The sequence below is a fragment of the Pungitius pungitius genome, chromosome 6 (assembly GCF_949316345.1).
Source record: "Pungitius pungitius chromosome 6, fPunPun2.1, whole genome shotgun sequence".
Lineage (NCBI taxonomy): Eukaryota > Metazoa > Chordata > Actinopteri > Perciformes > Gasterosteidae > Pungitius > Pungitius pungitius.
In genome coordinates this window covers 19,873,465-19,886,838 of record NC_084905.1, presented here as the reverse complement: position 1 = coordinate 19,886,838, position 13,374 = coordinate 19,873,465, and the positions used below count along the sequence as shown (strand labels likewise).

Sequence of the window (13,374 nt, the reverse complement as noted above, 5' to 3'; positions counted from 1 at the left end):
TTCTTTTCATACAAAACCATGTGTTCGTCTTGTCGTCTGTCCTTCCCCCCCCCCCTGCTTTCACTACCCGGATAGGAAATGTAGCTTTTTCTAACTTCCATCCAGCTTCTACATTTCTGAGCACATTCTGCGGTGCACATCAAAATGTAACACTATGTGGAACTTCTCCTTAAACCCGACCATCGTACTTCCAACAGTTGTTCAGCTTTGGATATAAAAACAAAACAAAACTAAGCATTTAATTCTGTGACGTGCAGAGTGAAACAACCCCCCCCCCCTCCCTCAGTGACTCACAGCGTCGGTTGATTATTGCTCAGAGGAGGAGAGGCGTCAACATTCAGCTTGTGTTTTCGCTTCGACGCGTCTGGACAGACTAACGGGGTATTTTGGGCAGATGAGAGCTAAAAAGGAAACCGTGATCTAGAGTGATTGACGTGTGCTGGAATGATGCCTCGGGAAGACGAAGTGAAAAAGAAATGCTGACATGTGATTCAGGGTGACAGATCGGGCTTTTACCAATCTATATTTTATTGACCACAACCCCCCTCCCCCCCCTCGACCAAGCACAGCTTGCACACAAACCAAAGTGTCTTTTCCTTTTTAAAAGGTCGAGGCTGTGAGGAGGGACGTGCTGATATAATGTAAAACACCTTCTCCTCAATGTCAAACAGCTGTTTTTTTGGTTGGTGGCAGCACAGAGAAACAATGTGGCCGAGTGGAACCGCTGAGCAGAGAAGGAGAAGAAGAAGAAAAAAAGAGAAAATCCCAAATCCCAAGGTCACTCCTCGTCCGAGCTGCTGCTGTTGTCCAGAGAGTAGATCATGAAGGCCAGATCGGGCCGGGCCGGTACCATCGGGTGGCCCGGCTTCACCATCTCAAAGCCCATGTAGTGGAACGTCTTGATGATGGACACTGGAAGGGGGGGGGAACACAACGTTGACTACGTCTCAAGGCTGTGGGTAGTTAGCCTAGCTTAGCATACGTTTAGCTTATATTTTGTAGCATCTGGTTTCATGATATGCAGTCACTCTGTACAATGTTTACGTGAGTGAGTGTCATGTATTTTATTATAATTTATGCTCATGTCATTCTCATGGAACTCATCTGCCCATGGAGATAATTCAGTTTAATACTTTTAGGAGGGGTTAACTTCATGGAACTATGTCTTTGGTGAACTCAAGAGAGCTCACAATGTGCACGAGGCTTCCGGCTTCCTCCTGCCGCAGTGAACATTTAACTCATTAACTTATTTAACGTCTATACCGAAACCTCTCCTAAGCTGTGCTAGCCTGTGCTAAGCTGTGCTAAACTGTGCTAGGCTGTGCTAAGCTGTGCTAAACTGTGCAAGGCTGTGCTAAGCTGTGCTAAGCTGTGCTAAACTGTGCTAGGCTGTGCTAGCCTGTGCTAAGCTGTGCTAAACTGTGCTAGGCTGTGCTAAGCTGTGCTAAACTGTGCTAGGCTGTGCTAGCCTGTGCTAAGCTGTGCTAGGCTGTGCTAGCCTGTGCTAAGCTGTGCTAGGCTGTGCTAGCCTGTGCTAAACTGTGCTAGGCTGTGCTAGCCTGTGCTAAGCTGTGCTAGGCTGTGCTAGCCTGTGCTAAGCTGTGCTAGGCTGTGCTAGCCTGTGCTAGCCTGTGGTAGCCTGTGCTAGCCTGTGCTAAGCTGTGCTAGCCTGTGCTAAGCTGTGCTAAGCTGTGCTAAACTGTGCTAGCCTGTGCTAAGCTGTGGCCGCCCACTACTGGTGAATCCAGTCATCCTTACTACTGAATGCGTTACCCAGTTTAGGGTTTTCTTATTTCTAAAGCGAAATAAAAAGGAAGCAAACTCTTACATCGATCCTCTCTGTTTTTATGGAACCACAGGAACACATAGTTGACTTTGATCTTCTCCTCCGCAAACTCCAGCAGAGCAGTTAGCCTGAGGAGAGAGGGGGGGAGAGGGGGAGAGAGGGGGAGAGAGTCGATGAGCGAGGGAGTGGCGATGACGCACAGAAAGTATTTTTTGATTATTTATTTTTTTGCCCCTTTACATAAGCGAGCGTGGTCTTTACATAACGCCGAGCTGCGAGGCTCCTGTGCGTCCATTAGAGACTCAAACCATCGCATTGGCTACAGTTAATTATACTGCTGTGACTATTGACCCACGTGGGGCACAGACTCTCTGTTGGTCTCTCTGGGACGGGGATTTCTATCCAAAAAAACATTTCACATCTGTATCTTGCACCCAATGATAATTATGCAGCATTAAGAAACAACACAGCAGAGAGAAAAACTCGTAAAACCCAAACGGGGGGCGGATAAATAATGGCACCCTGTAGAGACTTTACTGTGAATAAATCACATTTTCTGCCATGGCCAATAACCGCGGCCATTACGTTTCTTTCTTCTTTCCAAAGCAGGGCCCCCCCCCTGTTCTAAGTTGGGGGGGTGTTAACGCAGTCCTACCCTTCTTTGCTGCCCTCCGCCAGCGGCCCAGCAGGGATCTCCAGGAAGAGGCTGCGTCCTGACAGAGCCGTGTCCCAGAAGGCCGAGCGGCGCTCATTCAGCTGGTAGTGGAAGCGGAGGAAAGAGGCGCGTCCACCGGCCGGAGCGGCCTGCGTCACCGTCAACTTCTCATCCTGCGTCGATGGTCAGAAATCAGAACCGCTCCAGTGCTTCTTTTCATCAGTAACGCAACGATTCATGTATGCTTTTTTTTTTTTTGATGACCTATGAAACAGGAAGTGGTTGCGCAGTATCGCCGGCGCTGAGGGCCCGTGTGGTCAAACGACTCCACGTCTTCAGCGACGCACGCCACCAATCGGGCCGACTTGTGATGTGGTTGTTGGTTTGATAACAGCCAAAGGGTGTGGATCTGATCCCTCTGGGTGAACCGTCGTGTAAATGTGTGTAAATGCCGACGGGGTCAATAAGCTAACGCGGGGTCACGTGACCCGACAGAGTCTGAGACAGAATGTGGCATACGAGACGAATGCTGTCGCTTTCTGCTGGCTGAGGACGGACGACGACGCGATTATTACAGATCCGTCTGATCCTAAATCTCTAATCCCCGGGGACAGTTGGTCACATGGTGCAACACACCGTGTTTACTCAATACATTTCTACATGCTTACTTCATGCATACTGAGCCAACCAAGTGGAAACCAAGCTAACCAATTCCTGCATTAAATCCACTGCAGGTGCAAGTGATGAGCAGGTGACCAATGAAAGGATTTTTTTCATCCCTTTAAACTAAACAAAAAGAAAACCCTCCAAAATGAGGTGTCGAGCACGTGATATAATTGTTACAGCTAGTAGAGAATCTCTATCACACGTCTCTAATGTGTGTTTTTTCTCTTAATGACAGGCCAAAGTTCTGTGTGTGTGTGTGTGTGTGTGTGAAGTCACCTTGTGTAGTAGCACTCCGACAGAGTGATCCCTGACCGTCCCTCGCCCACCCGGGATCTTCAGCAGTGGGTGAGGGACATCAGGAGCACCACAGAGGCCCCGGGGACGGAGGGATGGAGCCGGGCAACCGGGATCCCGATAACCAGGAACTGAGAGGGAGGAAAGGGGAGAAGGTCAGAATGTCATCTGTAAAAAAGATTAGATAAAAATATCCCGTCCACGACTTATTTTACTCTCAACGGCAACGTCAACGGAACAAGACGAACTAAATGCTTCCAATATTCAAGAATTCATTTCATTTCATTCTTCTCCTCACTCCTGTTTTGTAAAAATAAAAAAAGCCCATTTGAGGTCGGGCCCGATTGACAGTGACTGCACATTAAAAGCAGAATGAGACATTTAAGTCCTCCGTTTGAGGAGAAAAGACGCGTATCCGCCGCGCTGCAGAGACACACCCTGTCCCGCATGTCCTGACTGTAAACCAATATCTGTTTTTTAAGGCGACAGTGGCCTTAAACACGAGCCCCACCGGTCCTGTTCGTCAGAACTGGTCGGTTATAAATAGATTTATAGGCAAATGTCTTTGATCCCGTGACACCCGGTTCAAACCAATCTGAGTCATGATACGTAAACAAAGGACTAAGGCGTCAAAACTCTCGGGGCGGTGACTTTTTTTGATGATTTTTTTACCAGAGCATCAAGGAGCTGCTGAGAGGCTGTGCGTGTGGTGGAAAGCATGCGGCGTAAACAAGCACATGACCTGTAAACACCTCTGCAAATAGCATGAGCGGCCTTCTGCAACACACATTCACACACACACACATTCACACACACACACACACCTCTGTCGGTTTTCAGTTACACATCTCAAACCAGACAAGATGGCGTCAACATTGAACGTTCGGAGGGGGCTTCACATTTTTTTGGGCCATCTTTAATGTCTCTTTTAGGACGCGGTTTTGACCCCGAGACGCGGTCGCCTTTCTGCCCTGTGACTGGACGGATGCTGACGAGTCAAACAACAGATGTTTTCGGGTCCGGGAGGAGCTGTGCAGCCGGTTTTCCTGCAGAACCGAAAGGTAACACGAACAACCTGATCTGTACGGTGCGTGCCAAGAGAGAGAGAGAGAGAGAGAGAGAGAGAGAGAGAGAGAGAGGAAAACAGAGCTGTTTTTTTCACGCAGCCTGTCCTCGTGCTTCTTGTCTTGTATTATCAGCTGAACTGCTTCCGATATCGAAATGAAAAAGTACTCTGTGCATGTCACAGTGATCTGACACTTCATTACCACTAATTTGTTGGTTTTGGTCTTGTGTGTATCGTTATGATGGAAACACTTAACTACGCCGATTCAAAGCACACAAAGCAGCAGTTCACTTAGGATTCTCGTCCACGTGGAGCGTGGACGGCCGGGGGTTTTCCTTCGTGCCAAAGACTGTGTCAAACGCAACAGGTAGGAGGCAGATGGAGGGAGAGATTAGCGCCTCCGCATCTCTTTTTCCATCCACCCTTCCAGCAGCAGACAGTCGAGCTCGTCCTTGATGCAAAGCCCGGACCCCCAAGGATACGCTCCTGGGGGTTTAACCGGCCGTGTGCTGCAGTGAGACTCAAAAGACGCAAACTGCGTCATCGGCCGATCCTGCCCGGGGGGGGGGCTTTTTTATTTGATTTAAGGGTGAATGCTTCCCCAGCTGAGCCGGCCTCGTTGAGGGCACGAGCTGGCAGGCCAAGGCCAAGAAACACACGGCTCAATCAAAACAGGAAGCGCTCCGACAGGGTGCCCCGAAGGACCCAATGATGGAAAAAGACTCAACTCAACACACACTGTCCACATAGACCCTCCGACGCTGAAGACGTGACGGCACACAGGCAGGAAGGGCCCCTCGTGCCTCGAAGTGATGACGGACGCATCGCTGGAAAAGCACACGCGCACGCGCGCACGCACGCACACATAGACAACAGACACAACCCAGCTACTAAACCGCCATCTGTGGCAGGGGAAAACAAAAGCAACGACCTGTAACAGCTGAGAGGGGGGCGTCGGCCTTGAAATGTTTAAAATGTGTACCAATAGTGCACGAGTCAGTGGATGAAACCATTAGCTGCCAAAAAGCCTGCAGGAGCAGAGAGAAACAATTTATTTTTTTAATTGTCTAAGCTCATTGTAGAACAAGCAAAGAATAACAAAGAGAAAAATGGCTGCAACTTTATAATACAATTATTACTTGATGAATAATTTGAGCTCTTATTGTTTGTTGTCAAACATTTTCAACCTGGGCTTTGGAAGATTGTGCTTTTTACTATCTGCCATTTAAACAAATGAAGAACAAACTGTGTGGAGAACGTGAAACACTGGGGAGCCTCCTCGAAGCTCTGTTATTGTCCATTTCGACTCCGTGACTCGACCTGAGGCCTCGTCTCGGTGACACCTCAAGGTCGACGTCTCCTTCGTTCGTAACGATGTAAGAAGCCGTTACACCCGGCTAGGGCAGGTTAGGTAACTCATCTGTGTCTGACCCCCCCTCCTCCTCTCTCCCTCACACACACACGCACACGCACACACACACAGATACCATTGATGCTTGATAAGTGAACAAGTAGAAGGGCGGCGGGGGGGGGGGGGGGGGGGCGAGGTTATGCAATCACGCCGATGTGGGCCAGTTGATGCCTTCAGCTGACGCGGGCCGAGCGCTCTGAGGTCGGAGTGTGAATGCGGCCGCTGCTCGTCTCCGGCGAGGAGAGGAAAGACACACACACACACACACACACACAAGGAGGAGAAGGAGGCCCACGGCGAGCCTCCGCCAGGACGCGCCTGGCCACGAGGCCTTGAAACATAGAGTCGATTTATCGATAGGTTGATCAGAGGGAATCAATCAATCAGAGTTCTTTCGTCGATTGCCAGTTACTTGGATGGAAGCGTCAGCAACTTTCTCTTTTTTAGCATCTTTGTTCATGTTAGAGTTACAAATTAAGTCTCCCAGTATTTGAAAAAAACAAGAGATGGGTTTATAGAAGAAACATGATGATTTAAAAGTTCTAAAAGGCCTTTGAATTAAAAACGGCGTGTGGCCTCACAGCTCCTCACCTTGAAACGAGTCATTTATTCCACCATGTGAGCCAACATGTCAAATGTGCATCTAATGCAGCTCTTGAGATATCGGACCTTAAATCACCCACAGGATCCAAAAGCTGCAGCACATGTTCATGTCACATCTGCAATGATGCAATATAACTGTGTAACGTTGCTTAAATACACATTCAAGGTAACGTTACTTTACTTTAGTACTTACATGTTATTTGTATTGTTTATTTGATCTATTAGTTACTTTACAAAATATGTATCATTTATACAAAATACAAGTTAACTCATAGGTTATATCATTATATAACGTTAGGATAAGCCGCCCAGCATGAAGTAATGAAAATAAACCCCATCTTCACCTCCAATACCAATACATCCATAATTTAAGGATTTAGAAATGACCCGTGCTGCATAATGTCTTAATGCACTTTTATGTTTTAAACTTCAAGAAAACTCTCATTTGGACTTTTACTAAAGTAAGATGTTTAATTCAGGAGGAAAATGATGTGAATACTTCCCCGCACCACTGCGTCTTTTCCTGCTATTTCTCCAGTCAGCTTAAAGGAAACTGGAAGCATTTGAACGACCTTTTAAACTCCATTTAAAGTTCTAAGAACCTCGCGGCAGCGGAACCGCAGGTATAACAAACGGTTAACGGCCGAAAATTAACCGTTAGCATCCCTCTTACCTTTCCTCTGTGTTCAGCATGATGGCCTCGAGGAAACACGGGTCTTTGGCTCCTTTCTGACAACTGAAACGATTACTGTTCGACAAAAACTCGACGGACAAGTTCACCATCCGTGAAAAAAAAAAATATTTTTTTTTGGGGGGGGGGGGGGGGGGGAGAAAAGCTCGCGGCCGTGAGAGAGAGAGAGAGAGAGAGAGAGAGAGGGGGGGTGGGCTCGGTGCGCGTGGACGCTCCTCGGGGTGCCGCAGCGAGTCTGCGGTGCGCAGCGGCAGCGCGACGGGCTTTATAAGTGCGGCGGTGCATCATGGGTAATCCGGGGAGGCTGCGGCGACGAGGCCACGCCAGAAGGTAAACAAGCGGGTTGAAAAAAAAAAAAAACACGCTATGCTGCATGCAGGCGGTGGGTTTTTTGTTGTTGTTGTGTTACGGTAGTTTTGCGAGATGGAGTCACTGACGAGAGGGGAAGTGACCGAGGTGAACTATTTAAGTTACATTTATGATACAGAAGGTTTCAGAGCAACTTTACTGTTATGTTTTATTCTCCTTTATACTTGGTGAAAGCGAAGCAAGCTTGCATAATGCATAATGGATAACTCATAATAAATCACTAATATAAAATATAATATTTTACTTTATCTGTTCTCTGATTTTGAATGCACCGTAAAGCCAGTGTAAATACATAATAAATACATCCTAGCCATTCTCAGAACAAATGTTACATAAAGTATACTGTGGCGGGGCCTTTAGTCCCTTAAATAAAGCCTATTTTATGAGGGCACTTTTTGTGCCAACATTTCCTTCTTTGGTCCTGCACTGTTTGACCGCTGACCCCACTGGAGAGAAAACCTGTGAAGGGAACGTTTTCAATGGAGAGTTCTGGAACGAGCTTATGTGGCTTCGCAGAAGTGGCCGCGGTGTCCTTTTTCTTCCCCTAAAACTGTCCGTCTTGTCCTCCGCAGTGGTCATCTTCTCAGCCTGTGAGTCCGAACATAGACCCAGTTATGTAAGGAGGAACGGAAAAGAGTCCCTGTGCCAAACAGATTAGCAGATTAGTAACAAGATAGCAGCCCGGGCTACATGATCCCGGCACGCCGCAGCGTTAATGTTGCCGTCCCGCCTCGGTGAGCAGGGGACTCGGGGGTCACTGCCACCTGCCAGTCATCAGGGAACAGCGCCCCAATCGTTGGGTAACTGTGAGGGAGACCAGTAAGACTGAGAGCTGAGTTTACAGTAAAATCCGCTCTGTTTCTGGTCCTGTGACATTGAGTTGAAGGTCAGACATTTTGTTACTGGGAGTCATCCTTGGGATGGGGTTAAAAAAAAGGTGACAGAGGAGAAGTTCTTCAAATACAATTGTATTTATATTTTGCATTAAAGCATTGATTTAGATCAAAACCTCCTTTGTAACCGACCCAGTCATTTGTTTCCCTCTTTGCAGCAGATGTGCAGTAACCAGCAGATCTCTCAAAGCAATCCGACCCCCCCACCCCCCTCCCCCTCGTGACCTCCAGCGCAGCGCCACACGAGATGAGAAGCAGAAACGGCGTCTCGTGTTTCGGCGCCGCTGGAGACGGACGGCGTTACCTGCCACTGGAACTCTCCAGCTCGGCTTCCAGGATGAAATATTCAGCAGGAGCTGGTGGGGTTGCTTGATGTTAGGAATGGGGCCTGATGGGAGGACCTGTCAGGGTCTTAGTGTGGATTTAAAGAACACAGATACAGAAACTGGTTGTTGCATAGAGATTAGTTACTTTATTGATTCGTGACCTGTTCTGGTGGGGATTAATTCAGTCATATAGAATAACGTTGGAATAATCAACATAGCTGACTGGAAAATTAATAGATGCAGTAAAAAAAATGATGTAAATCAACATTTCACAAATACAAAAAACATCTCAAATGATAAAACAATGCAAGTAACATTGAACTAAATCATGTCAGCTAGCGCAGCGTAAGAGAATAATTCCCACTAATTATAAACTCCACATAGTTTTCTGTATTTAGGAATGAACAAAAGAAAGAGATATTGACTCGTGTTTGGAAAAAAACTCTTGATCTAATTAAAGTTTCCATTGTTCACTATATATTCGGTTATTTAATCAAACCGCAACAAACACGAGGAAACACAGTTCCTTCATGTCTGAAGAATACATCACTAAAACACTTTCCTTGTGAGTACTGGATGAAACATTAGCACAAAGAGACCCACCCCCCCCCCCCCCCCCCCCGTGATGGGGACAGCGGTTGTTGTGGGCGAGGTCCTCGGTAACAATGGAGCCGAGCTTGTTGGCGTCCAAAGGAAGGACAACTCGTCCGCTTTTTGTTCCTCAGATGATTTGTTTGCGTGTTCTTTGGTGAGTCTCGTGGAGGTGGGTTGTTTTTTTGGGGGGCTGACCTACAGCTCCGGGATGGATGCTGTCCCCCCACGTCCCCCCACGTCCCCCATGTCTCCCGACGCCATAACGCAAGCCATCCGGACAGGCTGCGTCCTGCGCTTTGTTTTCATTTGTATTTTATTCTTTAAGGAGATCGTTCAAGTCAACAGGCAGAATCAGTAAATGTATTTTATCCTTTGAGCAGATGACTCTGCCACTTTTAGATGTTCTTGTTGATAGTTTTTCTCTCATTTATGTAATTCAATAGACTCACTATTTAATGTATTCATTTAAATTTTTCAAATTGGAAGTAAAACAGAGAAGAAGCCTACAAATATTACTATTTTGTTTTAATGCGCGGTTCCAAAACATTGAATCATCTGTGATTTGGACCAAGAAAAGCATCCAATCATCATGATTCAATCACACCAGAGTGTTCCTCCATTGGTCCGTGTGACTCCGGTGAGGCTCCATGTGACACCCGATCTGACTGCATTTAGTTAATTACCTTGATTGACATCCACTGTCTCATTTTATTAAGAGCCTATAAAAAAAGGAAGTACTAGTTATCTGCATTTAAAGGTTTTATCCTAAGTTCATCTGCTGTGTTCTCTGGAAGTCCCCCCCCCCCCCCCCTCGCGTGATGAAACTCACGTGCTGGAGTTCACATCCGGGGGCTGTTCTCCCTCCGAAGGCCACTCCGCACCTTTTGTTCATAAGCTGATTGTGCCACCGTAATGCCGCCCTGCGCCAGCGCCTCAACCGCTGATCTTCAGGCACACCTCAGCGCGACCACCTCGGTCTACAGTCACGTCGGGTGTGCGAGGGGAGCGGCTGATGTAACCTCACCCCCCCCCCCCCCCCCCACCCCCCCACTGTTTTCCAAGTCCAGCTTTGCCTCAAACTACTTGATATGAACTTCCCGCTCTGGAAGCAGTGGTTTGCGCTGCAGGACGGCGCTGCCCCCCCCCCCCGTGCACGTTGCGTTAGCGCTTTCATGCATGCACGCAGGCCTCCCACCAACCCAATTTTAGAAAATCTGGGTCCGGAGCCTGAGGAGCTACAGTGAGAATGAATATTTCATAGTCTGTGAAGCCGGCATAACCCAGTGCGGCTTGTGTTGCGCCGCTACCCGAGACCAGCAGGAATGCAGCGGCGCTTTTATTGTCTCTATTGCGGAGCACTTAACGTTGTGTCTCCGTGGCACCGCTTTTATAGTGTCCCCGAAAAAAACATGTGACCTCAATCAGCCAAGTGCGCCCCCCACCCCACCCCCGGGCCGAGTGTGCGCAGCATTAAGGCCAGCTGTCGGCACGGAGCAAGCGGAAAGCCATTATCCCCTGTGAACTTACTTATTAACCACACTTCTGGGGGGAGGGGGGGTTACCCCGAGGGTGAGACGGTCGACCGTGGAGAGAAGACGAGGTTTAGAGGGATTTTAAAGCCTCGAGACATTTTATTCAAACTGAAACGTAAGAAGAAAAGTGCAGTACGACTCGAGGTGTTGGTGAACCTTTCATGAAGATTTAGCTGTTGAGATTTTTCCAGACTGGACCAAAGTGGTGAAGGACCAACACTCCCCGACCCAGGAGCCCCCTTTTTGATCGTTCGGAGCTTGTTCTCGACCCCCCCTCCCACTGTGGCCTCACCTTTGAGACACGGCCCTGAATGAGGGGCCATGGAGCTAAGACCTATCTCTGGTTCTCCGTCATTAAAGCACACACACACACACACACACACACAACTCGGATCTGCTAACTAGCTCCAGAGAAAGCCTGATCCACGCGATTCCCGTTTTAAGACAGAAACCCACCGGAGCCGGGGGCCCCGAATTAGAACACTGGGTCTTCCTGCTCGGAGCGGGAGGAAGGGATGAGGCTGTTGAGATCGTGGGAACCTCGGCGTGTGTCACAGCGGCCTCGGGCGCGTCCAGAGAAGAAAAGCTCCTTCCAGAGAAACTCAGCAAAAGGGGGGGGGGGGGTGTCGGAGGGAGAGGGAGGGGGAGGGTGGGGGGGACCGGACCACAGAGGAAACTGCAGAACAATGAAGAAATGGACGTGACGGCGCTCACTCGGCCGTCGGTCTGGGTGGGAACCCAGAAGCCGGAGCCTCAGAGTCATTGACAAAAAGCGCGAGGCCCAGTTCCCACGGCGACCTTTCCCACGCTGCCGCGGCTCGTATTGTATATTTATGCTGCTCTTGTCAAACTGCTTCCCCTCTGATTTGTACGCTGCGTGTTTGCTTATCTGGGTGGGCGTGTTTCGGCTGCTGTTGTGTTGAACTTTTTGAGTTTTTGTTGGTTGTTGCAGTCAAAGACCCTTTCATGTCTTTCCAAACTAACCAGTTTGACCCGCTCACAGGTATTGAAATGCAATTTCTCATCCCTGGTTACAAGCATTACAAGGTGTTAATGCTTGAAATAAGGAGTTTGTGAAACCCTGACACACGTGGTTCAATCAGGAGACAGAAGAGAGAGAGAGAGAGATCGTATTTAAAAGAGACGGCAGCGATTGGACAGAAAAAGACCAGCTGATCTGACCAGCGGAACGAAGCGGTCGCTCCAGTACGACTGACCGAGTGATCGGCTCCGGCCCGCAGGACTATGGACTTCCTGTCCGCGGCAGCTTCGTTATCACCTCAGACTCCCTTTCTCCAGAGGCTGGAAGCTTTCAGAGCGACGTCAATCTCTGCAGCAACCCGCCACTCGGGGCCTCTGGTGTAAAGGTGGAGGCCGAAGAGGCCGGATGGAGCGAGAGGCTCGGCTTAGTGAAGATTCAAATGAACCCCGTCACCTAAAATATCCATTCAATAGATTGATGCCCGAACTCTAACAACCAAATGTATATAAATGTATGTATGTTTTCTGTGGTTTCAGAGGTAGCTGCGGAAACTATGAAAAATCGCCTCAAGTGATGTCATGGAGGCGCCATCATTGAGGCCTTAAAGAAGTTTAGCCCTCACCTCGGCCACAGAGAAACCTCCAGTCATTTAGTTGTTTGACCTTTTTTTTTCATTTTTAACACAAAATAAATATTGATTCGCGCCGCTTTGAGGAAACAATAAATTGGTCTGACTGCTCTCTTGATGCACCTCGATGCACCTTCCTGCGTATCGGCTGCGCTCAGATGCCCAGAGTGGGAACGCCTGCGGGTTCGCGAGGGCAGGAAGCGGACGATCGATCCCCGCGGCGTGACAGAAACCCCCCCCCCCACGCCCCGTGTTGTGATTCTCTCCACTGTTCCTCTAATCTCGCGGACAAAGCCTCCTGCAGGAAGCTATGCCAGAAATGTCCGGGCTTTTCAAGCGGAGCCGGTGGGCGAAGAATAACAGCGTTTCGCCCTTACAATCCCCCAATCGTCACAAACAAGGCCCGACCGAACAACGGGGGGTTTAACCGGGCACCGCGGTTGTGCCTACTGCTGGAATTCCTGCCATATTTTCCCCTTCTGGTGAGTCACGCCGCGCTGGAGTGAATCCGGGCAAAACACGAGGGCCTCCTGCATCTCTGAAGCCCAGGTCAGTCACGCTGACCCGTGGGGAGGAGGCCTAGTGGTTGTTATTGCAGAAACGTATGCATTCACTTTCCTTTGGATTCCCCAATAAACCTGCGTTGCTTCTTTTCTTGGGCGGAAACAGGCAAAAACTGCTTCAGGTGACTTTATGAATGTTCATTCACACGTGCAAAACAAACCAATCAGGGTTTTAATGCTGATTTAGTTTGGGATTCGAAAGGGGAAACGCGCTTTGAGGGTCACGCTGCAGTCCGTCTGCAGACGAGGTCACGAGGTTATGTTTGGGAATGAACCGTTCCCACGACCTCTCCGTCTGTGCAAATAGCAACAAAT

The 13,374-nt window shown here is 48.7% G+C and overlaps 1 protein-coding gene across 1 annotated transcript; it reads right to left on the bottom strand.

Moving 5' to 3' along the window:
* Positions 1–384: 384 nt before the first annotated feature.
* oaz2a (ornithine decarboxylase antizyme 2a) lies at positions 385–7,295 on the bottom strand. The gene is given in 6 exon segments (XM_037451998.2): positions 385–912; positions 1,829–1,914; positions 2,442–2,614; positions 3,384–3,464; positions 3,466–3,532; positions 7,155–7,295. Coding segments are annotated over 6 exon segments (651 nt in total). The 5' UTR covers positions 7,265–7,295; the 3' UTR covers positions 385–778.
* Between the last annotated feature and the right edge of the window lie 6,079 nt (positions 7,296–13,374).